General features: G+C 39.9%; 2 protein-coding genes across 2 annotated transcripts in view; one reads left to right on the top strand and one right to left on the bottom strand.

Moving 5' to 3' along the window:
* MFSD14A (major facilitator superfamily domain containing 14A) overlaps positions 1-9,849 on the top strand; it is a 41,335-nt gene extending 31,486 nt beyond the window's left edge. Inside the window, 5 exon segments of the mRNA XM_047785208.1 lie at positions 4,357-4,469; positions 6,222-6,319; positions 7,249-7,412; positions 8,608-8,632; positions 8,635-9,849. Of these exon segments, the coding sequence (XP_047641164.1) occupies positions 4,357-4,469; positions 6,222-6,319; positions 7,249-7,412; positions 8,608-8,632; positions 8,635-8,813 (579 nt within the window). The 3' untranslated portion in view covers positions 8,814-9,849.
* A 758-nt stretch (positions 9,850-10,607) lies between these two features.
* Positions 10,608-23,801, bottom strand: part of SASS6 (SAS-6 centriolar assembly protein) — a 59,950-nt gene continuing 46,756 nt past the window's right edge. Inside the window, 3 exon segments of the mRNA XM_047785207.1 lie at positions 10,608-12,356; positions 12,458-12,552; positions 16,203-16,300. Coding sequence (XP_047641163.1) covers positions 12,250-12,356; positions 12,458-12,552; positions 16,203-16,300 — 300 coding nt within the window. The 3' untranslated portion in view covers positions 10,608-12,249.

Here is a 23,801-nt window from a genome sequence, read left to right as displayed (position 1 = left end):
TAGCCTGCATGTCAACACTGATCATTACAGTCGATGTCATTATATGAATTAAAATCGTGAGTAGGCCTCACAGCCCTACAGGTAGAAGCTTTAGCGTGTACTCTGATTTATGTCAGAGACACGCCGAGCATGGCTGCGCCCTGTTGACTTCTCACGCCGGCGAGAGGACGGCCTCTGACTCTCCCCTCCAGCACAGAGCTGCTCCTAGCACCGCATTTATGCTCTTTGAGTCTCCTGCTGGCCCTTGAGCCTTTGTTCCTGCTGTCTTACCGCCGCCCCTTCCACCCCCTTACAGTCCCTCCTCTGAGGTGTCGTGTGACCTTGGATGTACCCTTGTGATTATTTTCGCCCCAGGAGACTGGGAGCCCAGCAGAGCTCTGAGAAGATCGCGAGGTCAGGATTGTATTTGTCCTGGTCACTAGCACCCTGCGCTGTGCTTGCAGCTCAGAAGGTCATTGGTTTTTTCCACAGTGATTTCAAAACTTTAAAAAGTAATAGTGGAATTCCCATCATGACTCAGCAATAAAAATCCAGCTGGTATCCATAGGATGCAGGTTCGATCCCTGGCCTCGCTCCATGGGTTGAGGATTCATCGTTGCCGTGAGCTGGGGTGTAGGTCGCAGACATGGCCCAGATGTGGCGTTGCTGTGGCTGTGGTGTAGGCCGGCAGCTGCAGCTTCGATTCGACCCCTAGCCTGGCAACCTCCATATGTCATGGGTGCGGCCCTAGAAAAACAAAAAGTAGTGGTAGTAAGCATTTAAAAATTGGGAGACGTTATATGAAAATATGGACATGTAGCTTCTCCCTCAGAATCGAGGTCTCATGACATGAACCCGACCTTCAGTGGAGGCCGCATAGCTGCTGTCTGTCCCCTCTGGACCTTTACTCTGGGGTTGGCCTCAGGCCGTTCCTTCCTTGACATCAGTAGACGTGAGTTCACGGCATTGGGGCTCCATCACTGTTTACATGAGAACATGGATATTGTTAGGTCTACACATTTCTCTTCCTCGTTGCTGTCATCCAGTCCTCTGTCCTGGTGACTCCCACATTTATACCCCGCCAGTCCCTGAGCCCCTGGTGGACACATGGGCTGGGCCTCTCTAACCTGACAGGGTCCTGACTGCAGGCTGGATTCCGTCCACCCCGTGCGGCTGCTCTCGTTCTGTAGCACCACCATTCTCCTGGTTGGTGGGGCCAGAGACCTTGGCGCCCTCCGTTCTTGGTTCCTTCCTTTCTTCGAACCTCACATTCCAGCCCGTCGTCAGCTGCTGTCTGCTTTGCTCTCTCCAGAACATACGCTGAAGCACAGCATTCTCACCATCTCCCCTCCTAGGAGCCTGGTCTAAGCATGACACTAGCCTCCATCTGGTCTGTTCCCATACTTGTCTCCCTGCAGCTTGTCCACCACTTGGCAGAGCAATTTTCCTAGAGTGGAAATTGTATTATAGTGAATTAATATTCACTTTCTGTCACAACCAGAATAACATTGAGGCTCTAGACATGGTCTCATGTTCCTCCGTCCTCCGTGGTGTTGAATGCCCGCCAGTCCCCGTGCAGCCCTCACCTCAGATGTTACCTCAGAAAGGCCTTCCCTGCATGTTCTGGTTCGAGTAGCACCTCTGTCACACTAGCCCGTCTTCTTTTCTTCGTCGTAGCTACAACCTAGACTTAACTTGTTGGATAAGTATGCTTCTGACCTTTGCCCTCTACTAGGAGATGATCTATTTGCTGACCGTACTTTGACCTGTTCACTGTCACTGGGTCAGTGCCCTCAGACCTAGAATAGCCACTGAAAAATAGTTAGGGGAGTTCTTTTGTGGCTCAGTGAGTTAAGAACCCAACTAGTGGAGTTCCCGTCGTGGCTCAGTGGTTAACAAATGTGACTAGGAACCATGAGGTTGCAGGTTCGATCCCTGGCCTTGCTCCGTGGGTTAGGCATCCAGCGTTGCTGTGAGCTGTGGTGTACGTTGCAGACACAGCTCGGATCCCTTGTTCCTGTGGCTGTGGTGTAGGCTGGTAGCTACGGCTCCGATTTGACCCCTAGCCTGGGAACTTCCATGTGCCTGGAAGTGGCCCAAGAAATGGCAAAAAGACAAAAAGACAAAAAAAAAAAAAAAAAGAACCCAACTAGTATCCAGGAGGACGCAGGTTCCATCCCCGGCCTCAATCAGTGGGTTATGGATCTGGGTTAAGGTTTCCATGAGCTGTGGTGTAGGTTGCAGACGTGACTCAGATCCCACATGGCTGTGGCGCAGGCCAGCAGCTGCAGCTCCGATTCAACCCCTAGCCTGGGAAGTTCCATATGCTTCAGGTGCAGCACTAAAAAAAAGACAAAAAGGAAAAAAGAGGAAGGAAGGAAGCAAGAAACTGGGCAAATACTTATTGACTGAGTGATCAGAGTTGATGCCAGTTAACTGTGAATTAGCTGTGTCATCTTGGTTAAGTCACAAGTCATTTTAACCTTTGGGACTTGGTTCTTTCATCTTTAAGGGATACTGGTTTTTTCCCCTGTCTGGCACACTATATCCCATGTATGGAATGTTTTCCATTATTATTAATATTGTGACATTTAAAATTACACATGCTTTCCAAAAGTACTTAGTAAGAACTTACGCTGGGTGCTAGGGATACAAAAATAAATGAGAAAAAAGTTCCTGCCTTAGGGAGAAAATCAGTGTCCCAGGTAGAATATCATATACACGGGGAGTTTTTCTCTGCTAACTGCTTACTCCAGCTGAGTCCCCTTTTCGTGGCTGTGGTTGTTGAAGAATGTAATCCAACAGGGCCCCATGCTTTGCGGAGCTAAATCTTTTTCTTATCTAATTCAAGGAAGAATCTTAAGAAAGCTATGAGTGTTGTAAAGAATCTTTTTTTTTAAAGAATAATTTGCTTCCCATTGGTTTAATTGTGATTAAATCTGATTCAATTCTTATATGATTGTCTCAACTTAAAGAATTTTAAACTCATACTGAGTAATTTTGAGTTTAGAGTATCAGCCAGTTCATCAAATACTGATTTCCTGAATTATTTTCACTTCTTCTTTGGACTTAACCAGCTTAAGGGGTGTATTTAATAGTAATGTCCCCAAATTATTGTTGGATTTTTATTAGCTTTGAAAGAAAAGGAGTTCTCTAGTGGCACAGCAATTTAAGGACCTAACTGTCACCGATGTGGTGCAAGTCACAGCAGTGGCATGGGTTCAGTCTGTGGCCCAGGAACTTCTGGATGCTGAAGGTGTCACCAAAAAGAAGGGAAAAAAAAGGAAAACCAAGAAAACTCAGTTCATAATATTTTTTGTTTTTTATGGCCCCATCCATGCTGTATGGAAGTTCCTCAGGCCAAGAATTGAATCTAAGCTACAGCTGCAGCAATGCCAGATCTTTAACCCACTGCACCAGGCTGGGGATCAAACCCGCACCTCCACAGCAACACAAGCCACCCAAGCAGTTGGATTCTTAACCCACTGTGCTACAGCGGGAACTCCCATAATACTGTTTCTGAAATGCTTAACTGTGCCAGGCACAATGAACGCTCAGTGTATCATTTCATCTCTCTCACATGATGAAGTTTTGAAATAAATATGACTTTGCAAGAGACCAAACTGAGTGAAGTGACATGCCCAGAATCCCATGGTTAGAGCCAAGATGGTGATTGAGGCTGTTTTTCCAAGGCTGTGTTCTTACTTATTATTGCAGTATAATACCACTTTCAGGTCATACTTGTTAAACTGATGTCCTATTCATAAAAGCATCGTGGTTTTAGCAGTAGGCTAATTTAGGTGAAGGATATATGAGTAGTTATACTATTTTCAGTCAGGAAAAAAAGCATTTTGGATCAATTTGGACCTAAAAACTATTATGTAACAGGGATATCCATAGGTTAGAACTTTTGACCCTACTGTTTGCAATTTCTTTCTTTCTTTTTGGCTGCATCCATAGCATGCACAAGTTCTCAGTCCAGAGACTGAACCCATGTCACAGCTGTAACCAGAGCCAAAGTAATGATAACTCTGGGATCCTTAACCCACTGAGCCACAGGGGAACTCCAACAATTTCTGATTTTAAGTAGTCCTCAGTAGAAATGTATTGAACACAAAGTTCACCTTTCTATTTTCAGTTTCCTGACTTTTTCCCTGAATCTGGATCTGTAGCAACAGAGGAAACCTTTCTTCTGCTTATATGACTTGGAGTAATGGTTTCAGATATTTTCAGGACAATTGTTGCTGAAAAGTCCAAATGTAAAAAACTGATAATAGTACTTTTATATTATAGATCAAAAGAAGCCACTAAGTATTTTGTCTTCTTTTCAGTATTAAAAAGTTTATTCTAACCTTTTTGGTTTTTCTTATTTTCCAGACCATAGTCTTAAGTTTACTTATGAGGTCAATTGGAAATAAGAACACCATTTTACTGGGTCTGGGATTTCAGATATTACAGCTGGCATGGTATGGATTTGGTTCAGAACCTTGGTAGGTATAAATATTTTAATTTTCTTAATTTTGATATTTGTCTTACTTTTCTTTTTTTCAGCTTTATTGAGGTGTAATTGACAACATTTTCATAGTTCCTAATTTTTGCTTTTCAGCTAAGGCTTATACTTTTAACTTCTCTTAGTATGCTTTTTCCCCCCTCTCAAAATGTATATGGCAGATTTCTCACTTGTGTATTTGCGTATTCTACAGTGGCTTGAGGGTAGCAAAGTGACATTTTTCTTTGTTTGGCCACCCTGTGGCACATGGAGTTCCCAGGCCAGGGAACTTGGATCAAATCCGAGTCACAGTTGCGACCTCCACTGCACCTATGGCAACACCGGATCCTTAAGTTATTAACCCAGTGTACCCAGCTGGGGTGGAACCTGTGTCCCAGTGCTCCAGAGACACCGCAGATCGCTAGCATTTTATATCTAAGGGACAGCTTGGGTTTTTGAATGAGATAATTGAGTTTCTGAATCTCTAATGAGCATTTAATCCAGCTCGGTCTGTCAGGAAAATCATGTAATCCTGAGGCATCAAGGTTAGGGAAAAAAAGTTGAGTAACACCTGTGAGCATTACTGAGGGCAGACCAGAACTGGGCAAAGTCCAGTTGTTTTGGTCCCAGCTTCATGCTGGGAGGACTCTTTGCTCTTCTTGCCCGTGTGGTTTCCTGCAGGGAGGTGACAGGGACGGTGCTGCGAGTGTCAGGCTGCCCATGCACACCTCCTTGTGCTCAGGTCTTAGGGGACCCAACACCAGTTTGCAGGAGTGTTTCACTCAGCTGAATACATCATCTCTGCACCAAGAGTGGGTTTTAGTGGATGTTTAGTTTTCAGTCTAGCTTGTTCAGAGGTGCTCACAGTTTAAATTATCAAAAACACTTAAACATCAAGCTGGTAGTACATTTAGATCAAATTAGTGATTTCCTCCCATTGAATCACAAGTCTCTGGGAACCTTGCCAGCAGTTACTAGCAAATGTTTGAAAACACTTAATTTTTTTTTTTCTGTGGATTATACCTGGTTCTCAACATCTACCCCCCACCCCAACCAAAGCCCTGCAGAAATAACACCCAATACACTGTCCAGTTGGATGTAATGTTTGATACCCCATTCTACATTAAAATGCCGTACCATCCTTGTGAATAAGTGGTTGTATTTCTGCTTTCTAGAAAAGTGAACAGGTTAGACTTTTTAAATGACTTGCCCAGAGTCACATAGGAAAGAAGTAAAAGCAAGGACAGTTTGCTCTTCCTTTTCCCCAGCCATTTCTCAGTAAGAATTACTTGATTTTATTTTTAAAAATTTTTTAATTATTTGGCCACTCTGGTGGTATGCCGTTCCCAGGCCAAACCCACACCAGAACAGTGACAATGCCACATCCTTAACTATTACGCCATGAGGAGTTACTTGATTTTGAGTATGTATTTTGAGAAGTTCCCATTGTGGTTCAGCTGTAACGAACCTGACTAGTATCCACAAGGACATGGATTTGATCCCAGGCTTCACTCAGTGGGTTAAGGATCCGATGTTGCTGTGAGCTGTGGTGTAGGTCACAGACACAGCTAGGATCTAGTGTTGCTGTGGCTCTGGCGTGGGCAGGTGGCTACAGCTGATTGGACCCCTAGCCTGGGAACTTACATATGTGGCCCTGGGGAAAAAAAGACCAAAGAAAAAAGATAAATATGTATTTTGACTTTGTACAGTAGAGAAGAATATACTGTTTCCGTTTTGCTGCTTTTGATTGCAGGATGATGTGGGCTGCCGGGGCAGTGGCAGCCATGTCTAGCATTACCTTTCCGGCTGTCAGTGCACTTGTTTCACGAACTGCTGATGCTGATCAACAAGGCAAGTTGATAACCAATGGTAATTCTTTAAAAGGACGGAATATTGATTCTGTGTTCTCTTTGCTGAGTACTGAAACATAAGCTCTCTTCAGGGTAGAGAATTGTAAATTGCTTTCATTGTAAAGAGAAAAAGCAGATTCTACGTACTAACTGTAGGTGGATATATACTGCTTATCTGTCGCTGTGACTGTGTGGCCTATGGAAACCTTAATGATGAAGGCTGGCCACCTATGTCCACGAACCATGTATTTATATCATGTAGGCTGTGACGTGCTCACAGACAAGCCTTTCATTAACTTGTATGTCTCGGTTATCTAAAGACATACAGAACGTTGATTTTTTATTGTCTTGTGGTAGGAACGCTTAATTCTGAAAGTGCTAACAGGTGAGGAATAATTATTTGAAAAGCCTATTATTCAAAAAGGTTTTGAAGTCATAAGGAAAAAAGGGGGTGTTAAGAGAGTGGCAATTGTTACGTGATGGATAAAAAAGGAAAGGCCTGTGTCCAAAAGCAAGTTGCATTTTAAATTTGGGAGAAGATCCCAGAGATTAAAAAAAAAAAAAATCAAACCCTATAAAAAGGAGCTACAGTTGACTAAACAAAGTAGCCGCCTGGGGACAGAGTTTTTAACAATTGTGCTTATGAACTCATGCCCGATCTTAGCCCAGACGTTTTAAAGGAAATAATGTGACCTTGCTCCCTTGTTTCTCTGTTAGACCTGTGTCTGGGTAGAGCTGAGCTTACTTTTGTATCCAGTAGCTCACCGTATACTTTGTAGAGCTGATTGCTTCTAAATGATGTTTGATGCCACTGCAGTGAGTTGCTAGAGTCTGATAAAAGCTTTGGTTTTGGAATAAATGACTTCATGTTTCTATCAGTTGTTGGGTAGGGAAAATAACGGTACACTAAATAATGTTTCAACAATTCAGGTGTTGTTCAAGGAATGATAACAGGAATTCGAGGATTATGCAATGGTCTGGGACCAGCTCTTTATGGATTCATTTTCTACATATTCCATGTGGAACTTAAAGAACTGCCAATGACAGGAACAGACTTGGGAACAAACACAAGCCCACAGCACCACTTTGAACAGGTAATTATAAAAAACAGAGTTCGTTTGGCCGGATTGAAAGATGTTTTTAGTCATTAAAGGTTTCTGAGATTCTTATCATTTTAGATGGAATAAAAACACTTTAAAACCAAAGCCTAAGAGACTTAGGTCCTCCTATATACAAACTTCTTTGTAAAACTGGCTGTGCTTTCCTTTCTTCCCTGCATAATTAAACATTACGTGTTCTGGATTGGCGTATTATACCAGATGGCACAGGGAACAGCCGTTTGCCTGCACTCCTGCTTGTCTTTCATTGAGACTTCCGGAATGCTAGAATTCCCTGCATTAGGTCTGCCTTCTGTAGGCCGTTCACCTGCTCCACCCATCCCCCTCCTTCCTCACCAGCTGAAGACGTTCATGGCAGAACTGCCTCATTTTAGCCAGTGCAGACAACTCAGGAGTTCCCTTGTATTTGGCAGGGTTCTACACTACTCTTCTAGCCAGCTAGGACTATTTTTAAATAAAAAGAATGTTTGCTTGTGGGCTGTACACAGGGCAAACTGGCAGTGCAAGTTTTTGCTAAGAATGAATGTAACTTGGGGCTAGAACAAGAGACTGATTGTTTTCATGGCAACAGCATTATTGGTGTTTTTTTTTTTTTTTTCCAGTCACTAGACAATATAGTTACCTTTTAAACAAAGAAAATGATCATTGTTTCTGCTACTTGTACTCAAGCATACTATACTGTATGCTACTTGATTTTACTACTGATAACAGTTTTCCTCTTGACCTAAAAAAATGAAGGGTCATAGAATATGTTCAGATCTTGTGCTGCAAAGTGACAGTATATTTCTGCGTGTTCTATTTAAGAAAATCTTTTGGCTGTTTCTTGGGTCAGCTGTAATCCCCCAGAATTTTGTATTGGAAGTATGATAGTGGGAGTTCCCATCTTGTGGCACAGTGGAAACAAATCTGATTAGTGTCCATGAGGATGCTGGTTTGATCCCTGGCCTCGCTCAGTGGGTTAAGGATCCGGTGTTGCTGTGGCTATGGTGTAGGCCGGCAGCCGCAGTTGCAGTTTGACCCCTAGCCTGGAAACCTCCGTATGCCACGGGTGTGGCCCTAAAAAGACCAAAAAAAAAAAAAAAATGAGCGTGCTATCACTAAAAGATAAGCAGTGTCTTCTCATGAGCAAGGACGTCTGTGCAGAGATCCTAATTATTGTTCTCTTCCTCAGAATTCCATCATCCCTGGCCCCCCCTTCCTTTTGGAGCCTGTTCAGTACTGCTGGCTCTGCTTGTTGCCTTGTTTATTCCGGAACATACCAATTTAAGCTTAAGGTCGAGCAGCTGGAGAAAGCACTGTGGCAGTCACAGCCATCCTCATAGTACACAAGCGCCAGGAGAGGCCAAAGAACCTTTACTCCAGGACACAAATGTGTGACACCGCAATCAGGAAGACTTCTCAGCACCCAGGTCTTAGTTTCACCTGCAGTTCTGGACCTACATTCCATTTCCATCCGCAATGTTCTCTGAGGTTGCCCTAAAGAAATGTATCTGCATGAACTCCGTGGGAACTAAAGACAGAACCGGACAGTTTTCCAAAGATGTTACAATTTCTTTTGAAAAGAAACCTTTTGTTTATTAGCACCAGTTTCTTGCCACTAAGCTGTTTCTTTTATTATACATCCTTTAATTAAAATTAAAAACTATATATGTAACTTCCTAGATACTAGCAATGTCTCTGCTACCATTTCCTTCAGGTGTTGAGCTTTAACTCTATTTATGCTGACTCGCAGTGAGACAGAGTAGGTAGTATGGTGTGGACCTATTCATTTTAACATTGTAAAATCTTGAGTCAGATTTTAATATTGTAAAATCTTGGGTCAAATAATTCAAAGCCTTAATGCAGATGCACTAAAGTAAAGAAATGGTAAACAAATTGTTTGCATTTAAAAAACAAAACTCTTAAAAGAGTATAACTAAATCTGAATCATGTTTCAAGCTTGTTTGTAGTCATTTTATTTTAAACATTATTCACTACTGTTTTTGAAATGAGAAAACATCAGCCATTTAGAATTTAAACTGGGGTGTTTGGAGCCTGTAAATCTAACTGCTGGCTCGAATTTGTTCCCCAGCTACTTATACCACTATACTTTTAATGTTTGCATAATCATAAAAAAACCTCAACACTTGAATACATAATCTAAAAATTATATAGTAAAGCTGGTAGCCTTGAAAATGTCAATGTGATATCTATATGTAGATAAATATATATAGTGGCCTTTCAGGACTGTCACAGTAACACTTTATTTACAGAGCTAATGTTTGTCCTAAATTTTCAGGACCCTAGAAGAGAGCTTTATACAATTACTGATGTGAATTTCTCTAAAGTGTATATTTTTGTGTCCAGTTATATTATTTAAAAAAGTGTTACTTTGTAAAAATTGTACATAAAGTATTGTATAGTTTACACTGTTTTCATCTTGTGTGTGGTTATTGCTTAATGCTTTTTAAACTTGGAACATTCACTATGGTTAAATAAGGTCTTAAAAGAAATGTAAATATTCTGTTAATAAAATTAAAATATTTTAATGATTTTTTTAAAAAGAAAGTCTTGATCTTTGATTCCCTTATAAGACTGATTTGGCTTTGTTACTGTTATCATGTGTACAGTAACAAATCAAAAAGCATTATACCTTCTTTTGAATCCATTTCCCTCATTTAATAAAATACTTTGTAGGAAGACAAAAGCAAAGAAATTTTCTAAGCATAGGGTTGTAGGTCAATCCTATTTCTGTTTTTATATGCTGTTTACATGTTATACTCCCCCCAAATATTAATATTTTATTAACAAAGCTCACAGTTTACAGAAATACATTAAATGTAACATTTTGATTATTAACACATATACAATTGTACACAGCAAAACAAAAATAAAAGTTTTAAGAGGTAGAGCAAATAATTAGCACACTCAAAAGTCTGTATATATACATTTAATACAAAAATATCTTTATCTTTTGGAAATTCTCCCAATTTTCTATGTATTGATATGGAAAAGGATATCTCTGGGGGATTTTTTTGTCTCTTTAGGGCCACACTCAAGCCATATGGAGGTTCCCAGGCTAGGGGTGGAATTGGAAGACCGGCCTATGCCACAGCCACAGCAATTTGGGATCTGAGCCGCATCTGCGACCTACACCACAGCTCACGGCAACACCAGATCCTTAACCCACTGAGCAAGGCCAGGGATCAAACCCGCGTCCTTTGGATGCTACTCGGGTTTGTTAACTGCTGAGCCACAACAGGAACTCCAGGATACCTATATTTTTAAAGAAGAGCTACCTGTATCATGTATCCTATCCAAACCCTTCTCACAATGTTTTATAGTACATACAGTACATATTATTTACAAGAATGATTCCAATATTGCCAAGAAGTTTCAAAAATTCCAGAGTACCAGTGCTTTCAAGTTAACTATAACTGAGTATTCTTACTAATACAGTACATCTAAATGACAACTACATAAAAAGTCACTTCCTAATAATGGTTGTTAATTTTTTTGAATTAAGACAGCTTACAAGTTGCCAGCAGAGTTCCAAAGTATCCTAAGACTCAATACTGTGGCTTCATAAGAAAAAATTAGCAAAGATTCTTTGTCTTACCATGGAAGCCAGTAACAATGGTAATGTCACTGATATATTGAAATGTCTCATTCCTCATCTGTGTAATTCAATCCTTGAGAATAACTCCTTAAAAGAGCACATGAGCATTAGCAATCTCTGCAATAAAAACTGACATAGAGGTTTCTTAAGAGAATGCTATTCACTATTGGATAGTTGTCAACAAGAAAACAAAATGGGACACTAATTCTGGGTAAAATTTTTAAAATCACCTCATTTTTTCAAGGAACAATTCTTAACTTGAAACTTCTTAAAACTATTAATTATAGGTGAGAGAAGAAAGTTGTAACTTGTTATTTATTCTGCCTACTTAACAAGCAAACATGAAAATGAACCCATTTTGATACTGTAAACAAATAAAATGAATATTCATGATGCTTTCATAGTAAATATAATTTATATAACTGTGTAAGCACTAGTTTTTAAAAGAAAATTCCACTAACATAAATTTAACTGTGTAACAAAACTCCAAATGGAAACAGTGCATGAGTATAGACATCCAGGAAGCATTAAAATCCCATAAACTCTGTGGTTCAAATGACTAAAAGCAATTTGTACCTAATCTGATCATGTAATTAGATTGTCCAATTTTGTTTATAGTTTATCAAAATTACTTAGTAGTAAAGGTTTCAAGGAAAATACTTGCTATGAAGAATTTCATTCATTCATTTAAGGTAATTAAAGGACTTTTCCCTTTATTGTAAATATCATCAATACTACAGACAACTCAGGAGATAATCATTTTCCCTCATAATTCTCAGGTGGCAAACATAAAACTTATATTGTATCAAAATGGTAAAAGGAATTGATAGCATTCTTTGGTTTCACACTATCATATCTGAACAGGTTTTAATTTACTGAGCTGTTCAATATGATTAGAATGTCCCTTATAAGGATCAACACTTTCCTTCAAGCCTCAGAAAATTCCTAAGGATTGGTTTAATAAAATTCATACGTAAACTTATTCTATAAAATATCATGTTCCAAACTAAAACAGAATCTTTACCAATCCTCATGTACAAGATTGCTTCTCTAAACTGCATAAATAAGAGCAGTACTTAAACCAAACGATGTTAATATGGTACCTAAAGGAATCTTTGAAACTTGCTTGTTCAGATTTGATCTATGCTGTTACTGTATTTTTAAAACCACATGGATTTCTAAAATTTCAATGAAAAGTAAAAGATGACACGAGGGTTAGCTGCTTGGTAACTGCCCAGGGAAATACGCTGAAGATGCCGAAGGGAGCACTGCGGTTTTGGAAGATGTCTGTAACCCTCCTAGAGGGCCATCTTTCTGATGGTCTGCAAATGACAAAAAAAGATGATTTATATTCGCATAAGTCTTTATATAATACACTGAATTAAACAACGGTGTACAATCCATTTCAGAAGTGTCGTCTCACCTGGATTATTAAATAGATTTTGGCTGAGCCCACGTAAAGGAATGCTATCTTCCCTTTTCTTCAGATATTTGGATTCCAGCCCTAGATTTTCACCACTTGAAAGGAAAACAGTAATTATTTATTTTTATAGTCTTATTTTTCTCCTCGGTAGTTGATTTTGAGTGTTTAATCTCTATACATACACATAATACATAGAAGTTATAGCTTTAGTCAAAGCTAAGTTTATAGCTTTGTTCAAAACAAATCACATTTTTTTCCCCCACTGGGTTCTTAAAGCAAATACTTTATCTTTTCATAAGCTAAACTATACCTTCTCAGTAAAGTTATAATGAATAACACTAAAAAGCTAGGATAAGGAAGGTGAAGGAATTAAAAATTGAATAAGTATTACAAAATTTTAAACTAATTCATAAGTGGTACGTACATAACGGAAGAAAAATACACATAGTGCATGCCTTTAAAATATCATTTAGTTTCTATCTCATCCTATGTTTAAAATGAGTAAGACTGGAGTTCCCATTGTTGTGCGGCAGAAACGAATCCAACTAGAAACCATGAGGTTGCAGGTTCGATCCCTGGCCTCGCTCAGTGGGTTAAGGATCCGGTGTTGCCGTGAGCTGTGATGTAGGTCACAGATGCGGCTCGGATCTGGCGTTGCTGTGGCTGTGGTGTAGGCCAGCAGCTACAGCTCCGATTAGACCCCTAGCCTGGGAACCTCCATATGCCACAGGTGTGGCCCTAAAAGGACAAAAGACAAAAAAATTAAAAAATTTAAAAATGAGTAAGATTTTTTTCCGTTGACTAAAAGCTTCTCAAATTTTTGTAGTGCTTCAGAGCTATCATTAAATATTAATACACACTGTACAGTAATTCTGGCCAGATGAATACAAATAAGAAATTTTGAAAAACAGAGACATACATGTAATTTTATTTTTCCTCTTTCTACCACTATATTCCTACTTTCTAAATCTGTTCAATGTTGTTTCTTTAGTAGCACACCAGAGTACAAAAGTTAAAGACTCTTACAAAACAATGACATTTTACCTTAAAAAAAAAAAAATTTTTTTTTCTGTCTTTTTGCTATTTCTTAGGTCGCTCCCGCGGCACATGGAGGTTCCCAGGCTAGGGGTCGAATCAGAGCTGTAGCCACCGGCCTACGCCAGAGCCACAGCAACGCGGGGTCCGAGCCGTGTCCGCAACCTACACCACAGCTCACGGCAACGCCAGATCGTTAACCCACTGAGTAAGGGCAGGGACCGAACCCACTACCTCATGGTTCCTAGTCGGATTTGTTAACCACTGCGCCACGACGGGAACTCCTATCTTTAAAATTAAAGGATCATCTTTTCCCAGTTTTCAGACAATAATTGGGTGGGTAGATTTTTTTTCCAGTTTATTTTAATTATATTTTTTGGCTGCACCCACAGCATGAGGAAAATCCTGGGCCAGGGATCAAACCCACGCCACAGCAGTGACAACACCAGACCATTAACCTGCTGGGCTACCAGAGAACCCAATGGTTTTTTCCATTTTGTTTTCTTCAACTTCTGCCACTTGCTACTAGCTGACAACAAATAAACCAATTCTAAAAAAAAAAAAAACCTCAAAATAGCTGAACAGTCCTGATTTTATAGACCTATGATTAAGTTTGGTTTTGTATCACAAACATGACCTTTTTTTTTAATTCTTTTTTTTAGGGCCCCACCCGAGGCACATGGAGGTTCCCAGGCTAGGGGTCTAATTGGAGCTGTAGCCGCTGGCCTACACCACAGCCACAGCAGCACCAAATCGAAGCCACGTCTGTGACCTACACCATAGCTCACGGCAACACCAGATCCTTAACCTACTGAGCAAGGCCAGGGATCGAACCTGCAACCTCATGGTTCCTAGTGGGATGCATTTCCGATGCACCATGACAGGAACTCCATAAATGTGACCTTTTTTTTTGCAAGTAAAATTGTTCTTGATGTGTATGACGGAGTTAAACAGTGCTCTGCCACTTTTAACAAGTATGAGACTAAAGATAAGAAGCTTATACATTTCTGGACTTCAAAGAATACTCAACCTTTTTTAAAAAGGGAGGCTCAAAAACATTAACTATTTTATTAATTTTTTTTAATTAATTTTTTTTTTTTTGGTCTTTTTGCTATTTCTTGGGCCGCTCCCACGGCATATGGAGGTTCCCAGGCTAGGGGTCAAATTGGAGCTGTAGCCACCGGCCTATGCCAGAGCCACAGCAACGCAGGATCTGAGCCGGGTCTGCAACCTACACCACAGCTCACGGCAACGCCGGATCGTTAACCCACTGAGCAAGGGCAGGGACCGAACCCGCAACCTCATGGTTCCTAGTTGGATTCGTTAACCACTGCGCCACGACGGGAACTCTGTATTTTAATACTCATCTTGGTGCTGGTTTTAGAGGAGCCAATGAATAAAGGCTAGAGACCTGGAATAAGAAGTCTCTTTGAGCCATGTCAGTTTGCAATACATTTTGGATGGTGATAAATTATAATAATGAATGCCAACAGAGAGGCCTTACATCAATTAAATTTTAAATAAAGAAAAATAATGGGGAGTTCCCTTTATGGCACAACAGTAACGAACCCAACTTGGATCCGTGAGGACTCGGGTTTGATCCCTTGCCTCGCTAAGTGGGTTAAGGATCCGGCGTTGCCATGAGCTATGGTGAGGGTCACAGATGTGGCTCGGATCCCGCGATGCTGTGGCTGTGGTATAGGCCGGCAGCTGCAGCTCTGATTCAACCCCTAACTAGCCTGGGAATTTCCATATGCTAAGCATGTGGCCCTAAAAGAAAAAAAAAACAAAAAACAGAGTTCCTGCTGAGGCTCAGTGGTAATGAACCTGTGAAGACACAGGTTCAATCCTTGGCCTTGCTCATTGGGTTAAGGATCTGGCGTTGCTGTGAGTCGTGGTGTAAGTTGCAGATGTGGCCTGGATCCCATGTTGCTGTGGTTGTGGTTCCCCTAGCCTGAGAACTTCCATATGCCATGGGTGTGGCCTTAAAAAGACCAAAAAAAAAAATTTTTTTTTTTTTTTAGGGCCACACCAGCAGTATATGGAAATTCCCAGGCCAGGGGTCGAATTGGAAAAAAAAAAAATTTTTTTTTTAATTATACTGCGTCTACCCTATAGTTTTAAAAAATATGAAAAACCTTTTCCTTACAGCTAAAAGTGACTCAACTTAAATCCCCCTGATCAGTAACTTAAAACGTCACATAAATTTAAGTAATCATGGAGTTCCCTGGTGGGCCAGAGGGTTAAGGATCTGGTGGTGTCACTGCTTGGCTCAGGCTTGATCCCTAGCTCAGGAACTTTACATGCCATAGGCATGGCCAAATATAAAATGAACTAAAAAATAAAGTAATAAGTAGTCATCATAAATAAACTAACAAGTAGTTAGGAGTTCCCTTCGTGGCTCAGTGGTTAAGGAACCTGACGAGGAACCATGAAGATGTGGGTTCAATTCCTGGCCTTGCTCATTGGGTAAAGGATCCGGCACTGCCATGAGCTGTGTGGTGTAGGTCGCAGAAGCAGCTCGAATCCCGAGTTGCTGTGGCTGTGGCTGTGGTGTAGGCCAACAGCTGTAGCTCCAATTGGACTCTTAGCCTGGGAACTTCCACATGCCACGGATGTGGACCTTAAAAAAAAATAACAATTAGTAGTTACAAACACAGATAAAAACACTTCAAGATGACATACAAAATTGCAAACATTAAGAACTTACTTTTCCTTATCCATTGAGGAAGCCATACTAACAACTGTTCCTGATTGAACATCTCCTAGTGATGTATTTGGTTTTGTAAATTGCAAGTTAAACTGAACCTGTGAAGAAGAAAACACTTTATGTAATTGAATTAGTGAGAACTGAGACAGTTCTTTATGGAGATAGGTGGTTAAATCTTTTTTTCTGATAACTAGACAACTGTTCAACCAATATTTTATAATATAAGCACACTGTATTGAGATTTAATTTTTAAAAATTCTATTTCTCCTTGCCAAAAAAGTTCCTGTCACATAAGCAAGATGAATAACACAAATCCTAATAATTACTCTGAAACAAAAACATGAACACTAATGCATTTAAGTGCTAAAATGCTAAAAGTAACCAAGTACCACAATGACGCATTTATCTCACGCACTGAGAATTCTTCCCCTTTCAAGAATTAAAGCCTGTCATATTTTCTTAAGGATTCTAAATGAATGCTAGGAATTTAAATTCTGAAATAGTCAAAAGTAACCCAAGAATCTACTCAAAATCCCAAACTAAAGTATCAAGCATAAAGGATATAGTAGCTGATATAAAGCAACAATGACTATTACTCAGGGGGTTTCATTCCAAGAATGCATCCTATGCTCCGAAATTTACAAACATAAGAATTTAAACAAAAACAATGGTCCTAAAAACTGAACAACAGTTAGTGCAGGACTGTGATCTCTGAGAAGTGTGATTCTTACAACTGACCCAGACTTTTAAAGAGAAGCACTTCCGGATGATAGGAGAAAGAACGTCACTGCTAGATCAGTTTAGGGAGACTGAGGTGACGGGAGGCTGCAAGGCAGAATTTGGATGAAAAGGGAGCTATAAAGGGAAATCTACACATGCATCCCCTTGAGATGTGCTGATTATTAGACACATGCATAGGGTAAAATACCACAGGGCTGTGCAAATAAAAACAGGAGTTTTAAGGTGAACAGTTTCCAAGGTTCATAATCATGAAGACAAAGTAAGGAGTCCTTGGTAATCATTTAGGGCATTTAATGGGGAGCCATGAATGGTCTTGCTTTGTATCAGGGCTGACCTATTCCTTGAGTAAATGCTACTTAAAATACATCCTAGTAAAGCTAAAGAAAAAATAAGGAGTTTCTGTTGTGGCTCAGCAGAAGTGAATCCTACTAGTATCCATGAGGATGCAGGTTCGATCCCTGGCCTCGCTTGGTGGGTTAAGGATCTGGCGTTGCCACAAGCTGTGGTGTAGATCACAGACGCAGCTCAGATCCTGCACTGCTATGGCTGTGGTGTAGTGTGGCAACTACAGCTCCAATTAGACCTCTAGCCTGGGAATCTCCATATGCTGTGGGTGCAGCCCTAAAAAGACAAAAAAAAAGAAAAGAAAAAATAGAAAAAAGCAAAAACAGAAAGAAAAAAAACCTCAAAGGGATCAAAGAGATCCACAAATAGCTTTAAAGGAAAATAACGATGATACCAAATAAAAATGTATATCAAAACAAAGGAAAAAAGTGTGCAAATAGTGTAAGTATATGGATACAAGGACTTTTTCCTCATTGTTTAATTTCCTTAACAGATATCTGTGGAGTTCCCGTCGTGGAAGAGTGGAAGCAAATCTGACTGGTATCCATGAGGCTGGAGATTCAATCCCTTGCCTCACTCAGTGGGTCAGGGATTCAGCGTTGCTGTGAGCTGTGGTATAGGTCGGAGACTCGGCTCAGATCCCATGTTGCTGTGGCTGTGGTGTAGGCCAGCACCTGTAGCTTGGATTTGAGCCCTAGCCTGGGAACCTCCATATGCTGCAGGTTCAGCCCTAGAAAGCAAAAAAAAAAAGCAAAGAGGGACAAAGAACAGATGAGATATATAAAAAATAAATAACAAGATAATAAACCTTATCAATATATACATTTAAGCATACATATACATTAAATCATAAATTTAAATTGTTAAAGACAATGTCAGAATGGATAAAAATCTAACAGTCAAGTACAGAATATCTAAAAGAAATCCACTGTAGGGAGTTCCTATTGTGGATCAGTGGTTAACAAATCCGACTAGAAACCATGAGGTTGCGGGTTTGATCCCTGGCCTCACTCAGTGGGTTAAGGATCTGGTGTTGCCGTGAGCTGTGGTGTAGATTGCAGATACAGCTCAGATCCTGCATTGCTATGGCTCTGGCGTAGGCTGACGGCTACAAATCCAATTAGATCCCTAGCCTGGGAACCTCCATATGCCACGGGTGTGGCCCTGAAAAGACAAAAAGACAAAAAAAATTAAAAATAAATGAAAATAAAAGAAATTCAGTTTAAATATAAAGACATAAATTGATAAAAGTAAGAGGACAGAAAATTATACACCCATATAAATACCAAGGATAAGAAAGCCAGGGTACAATATTAATATCATGTATATTCTTCTTTCTGCTCTGGGAAATGAAATAGAAATTTCTAAGGGTCAAAGAATCAGGAAAATCTTCCTTTTTTTCTTCTGGTCCAACCTCAGGCAATTCTATGGAAGCAAAAGTGACAGAAGTAACAGTGACAACAGCAGTGGCAAAACAGGCACCTACAATTTCTTGAGGGGAATCACACCCTCTGACCAGAGGTGCCGTGGTTTCATAAGCATGATGCAAATTCTCACTACTTTTTGTCTGTCTTTGTCCTCCTATTGCTTGGCAGCAGGCAGAGACACACTTGCAGGAACTGTGTCTCAGGACAAGGGAATCTGGCGTACTTTCTAGCTGGTATCCAGGAGAGAGGACCCTGGGGACTCAGAAATCTGGGGGGAAATCACCGAGAGACAGGAACTCAAGAGAGAGATACAATGAACTGCTGGGTTCCCTTTCACGGTGGACACGCAAGATCTAACCCTAGTCAGCATACCAAAGGCTTTGAGATCTGAATTATGGAGTTAAACCACTGCCTAGGTCACAGAACAGCCATCGACAGATGCAAATAACATGGCAAAGTCTTTACAGAATGAATTAAATCTACAATCTAACAAAAGACATGTCAGAATTTGCAACTTGAACCTAACAAGACTATCTGCCACAAAAACAAATTTAATTTAAAAAATTTATAAAATTCATATTCTCCTTAGGACTCTCATAATATTCGATATTGGATCAAGACACAGTCTAAGATCACTCAAGAAAGAACCAGGAAAATCTAAGTAATCTGCAGTGCAAAAAAACAAGTCAAAAGATGTCATCTCCAAGACGGCAAAGACAATAGAATTATCAGAAATGCTCTTAAAAGCATCTATTATAACCATGCTGTAAGAAGTAAAATTGAATACTCTTCACCTAAATGTACAGAAAAAGTCTTAGGAGCTCTGCTGGGACAGAGGTTCAATCCCCAGCCTAGAACAGTGTAACCCAGCTGAGGTTGCGACTATGGCTCTGATCCCTGGCCCAGGAGCTCCACATGCCGCAGGGTGGGCAAAAATGACCAAAACAACAACAAAAAAAACAAAACTCATTTAAAATAACAAGACGTAAAAAGGAAACAAATGGAAATTTAAGAACTGAAAAAGTTCACTGGATGGACTCTGGAAGAATGGAAAATATATAAGAATAAACTTGAAGATCAATCAACAGAAATAGTAATATCTGAAAAACAGAAAAAAATATTTAAGAAGAAAGAGAGCCTTACGCACCTGTGGGAAAATAGACAAGATCTAACATTCATGCGCCTGAATCCTAGAAAGACAGAGTGTGATGCAAAAACATTTAAGAATTGTTTGGAGTTCCCTTGTGGTGCACTGGGTTGGGAATCCAGCGTTGTCACCTCCGCAGCTTGGGTTGCTCCTGTGGTGTGGGTTTGACCCCTGGCCTGGGTATTTCTGCATGCCACAGGTACAGCAAAAAAAAGAAATACTGAACATTTCCAAAATTTGGAAAAGATACCAACTTACAGATTCAAAAAACTTAGCAAATCCTAAAAAGGATACAAAGAAATTGATGTTCAGACACATCATCAATCCACTGAAACTACAGGAAAAGAATAAATCTTGAAAGCAGTCTGAGAAAAAGAATGAATTACATATAATTGAACAAGAACTGATTTTTGTTTTGTAGTTACCGTGAGATTTTTGTATAGGACTCTCTATTTATGCTGCTGCTGCTTTTTTTTTTGGAGGTTTTTTTTTTTTTTTTTGTCTTTTTCCTTTTCTAGGGCCACTCTCATGGCATATGGAGATTCCCAGGCTAGGGGTCTCATTGGAGCTGTAGCCACCAGCCTACACCAGAGCCACAGCAATGCCGGATTCGAGCCGCATTTGCAACCTACACCACAGCTCACGGCAACGCCGGATCCTTAACCCACTGAGCAAGGCCAGGGATTGAACCTGCAACCTCATGGTTCCTAGTCGGATTCGTTAACCACTGAGCCACAACAGGAACTCCAGGTTTTTTTTTTTTTTAATGCACCCACTGCATGCAGGAAGTTCCGGCTGGGCCAGGAAGCAAACCAATGCCACAGCTATAATCCAAGCCACGGCAGTGACAATGCCAGATCCTCAACCCACTGAACCACCAGGAAACTCCTGATTTTAAACAATGCATCTGGAATGTACAACACCCTAAGGTAAACAAACTATGTGCCAATAACACAGTCACGATTACTATGACTATACGCACATACATATATATATATGTATATATATATATATTTTTTAGGGCCTCACCCATGGCACGTGCAATTTCCCAGGCTAAGGATCTAATTAGTGCTATAGCTGCCAGCTTACACCACAGCCATAGCAGCATGGGATCTGAGCAGCGACTGCCACCTACACCACAGCTCACAGCAACATCAAATCCTTAACTCAATGAGCAAGGCCAGGGATCAAAGCCACATCCACATGGATACTAAGTGGATTCGTTTCTGCTGAGCCACAGTGGTAACTCCCTGACTTAATATATTAAGTTTTGAAATTGAGTAGTATAAATCCATCAACACTTCTTTTTCAAACTTGTTTGAATATTTTAGATAGTTTATACTTCCATATAAATGTTCAGATCAGCTTGTCAATTTCTACAAAATAGTCTCCTTGGATTTTGATAAGGTATAGAGTATTTATAGGTCAATTTTGGAAGAAATGTCATTTTGACAAAATTTTATTTTTCAATCCATGAATATTAATGTCTCTCCATTTATCTCTACTCTTTAATTTCTCTTAGCAATTTTTTACGGTTTTCAATGACATCTAGCATTTACTTTATTAAATTAATTCCTAAGTCCTTTATTCTTTTTGAGGCTATTCTGAATGTAAATGCTTTATTACTTTCTCAGAATATTCATTAATGCTGTATACAAATGTAATTGATTATTATATATTGATCCTGTATCCTGAAACCTTGCTAAACTCATTTGTTAAATCATTATTAGTGGCTAATTATGCATTAATTGTGGATTGTGTGGTTTTTCTCTCATCAGTTAATAGGTATATTATGTTGATTTTCAAATATTGTAGACCAACATCACTCATGAACACAGATGCAAAAGTCCTCAACAACATACTAGCAAACTAACTCCAACAATAAAGTAGAAGGATCACACAAAATGATCAATTGGGACTTATTCCAGGGATGCAAGGATTTAATATCTGCAAACCAATCAGTGTAATACACATCAGCAAACAGAAGAATAAAAACCATATGATAATCTCAATACAGGCAGAAAAAACTTTTGATAAATTCAACATCCATTTTGATAAAAACTCTTCAGAAAGTGGTCATCAGAGTTCCTGTTGTGGCTCAGCGGGTTACAAACCTGACTGGCACCCATGAAGATTCGGGTTTGATCCCCAGTCTCACTCAGCAGGTTAAGGATCTGATGTTGCTATGAGCTATGGTGTAGGTCACTAATGTGGCTTGGATATGGCATTGCTGTGACCGTGGAGTAGGCCAGCAGCTGCAGCTCCAATTTGCCAATTTGACCCCTAGCCCATGAACTTCCATGTGCTACAGGTGTGGCCCTAAAAAAAGAAAAAAAAAAACGAAAGTAGGCAGAGAGGGAATGTACCTAAACATAATAAAGCACATACAGATTAAAAACCCAAATATAAGACCGGATGCTATAAAACTCCTAGAGGAAAACACAGTCCCATAGGCTTATGACAAAACACACAGCTAACATCATTCTCAACAGTGAAAAACTGAAAGCATTTCCTCTAAGATTAGGAACGAGACAATGATGCTGACTCTGGCCACTTTTACTAAAGATAGCTTTAGAAGTCCTACCCACAGCCAGCCTACACCACAGTCACAGCAATGCTATATCCAAGGCCCATCTGTGACCTATACCACAGCTCATGGCAACACCAGATCCTTAAAAAGAAATAAAAGGAATCCAAGTTGGAAAAGAAAGAAAACAGTCACTGTTTGCAGATGACATATGCTATACACAGAAAATCCTAAAGATCCTACCAAAAAACTACTAGAGCTCATCAATGAATGCAGCAAAATTTCTGGATATAAAATTAATACATAGAAATCTGTTTGAATTCTATACACCATCAATGAAATACCAGAAAGAAAAATTAAGGAAACAGGAGTTCCCGTCATGGCTCAGTGGTTAATGAACCCAACTAGGAACCATGAGGTTGTGGGTTCAATCCCTGGCCTTGCTCAGTGGGTTAAGGATCTGGCATTGCCATGAGCTGTGGTATAGATCACAGACGTGTCTTAGATCCCAAGTTGCTGTGGCTGTGGTGCAGGCTGGCAGCTACAGCTCTGATTCGACCCCTGGCCTTGGAACCTCCATATGCCGTGGGTGTGGCCCTAAAAAGACAAAAAAAAAAAAAAATTAAGGAAACAATCCCATTTAGTCAAAAACCTCATTTATTCAAAAAGAGTAAAATACCTAGGAACAAACCTACCTAATGGGGCAAAAGACCTATACTCCAAAAACTGTAAGACGCTGATTTTTTTTGCATCTGTCTCCTAGAGTAATGGAAATAAAAACAAAATAAAGAAATGAAACCTAATTAAACCCAAAAGCTTTTGCACAACGAAGGAGACTAAAAACAAAAAGACAACCTAGGGAGTGGGAGAAAATATTTTCAAATGATGCTATTGACAAGAGATTAATTTCCAAAACATACAAACAGTTCATAAGGCTTTAATATGAAAAAATAAACAACCCAATCAAAAAATGGGCAGAAGAACTAAACAGACATTTCTCCAAAAACATACAGATGGCCAAAAGACACATGACAAGATGCTCAATACTGCTAACTATTAAAGTAATGCAAAACAATGACTTAGGAGTTCCCTTGCAACACAGCAGGTTAAGGATCCAACAATGTCACTGGAGTGGCTCAGGTCGATGTTGTGGCACAGGTTCAATCCCTGGCCCAGGAACTTCCATATGCCACAGCTATGGGAAAAAAAACAAAAACAGAAAAAACCCCACAAAATGCTACAATGGGGTATCACTTCATACCACTCAGAGTTGCCATTATTAAAAAGTCCTCAAAAAAAATGCCAGAGAGGCTATAGAGAAAGCAAACCCTCCTACACTGTTAATGGGAATTAAATTGGTGCAGCCACTATAAAGAACAGTATTGAGGTTCCTTAAAAAACTGAAAATAGAG

Source organism: Phacochoerus africanus, chromosome 6 (assembly GCF_016906955.1).
Source record: "Phacochoerus africanus isolate WHEZ1 chromosome 6, ROS_Pafr_v1, whole genome shotgun sequence".
In the NCBI taxonomy this organism is placed as follows: Eukaryota; Metazoa; Chordata; class Mammalia; order Artiodactyla; family Suidae; genus Phacochoerus; species Phacochoerus africanus.
The sequence above is the reverse complement of the archived record's forward strand: the minus strand, read 5'-3'. Positions and strand labels throughout refer to the sequence as shown.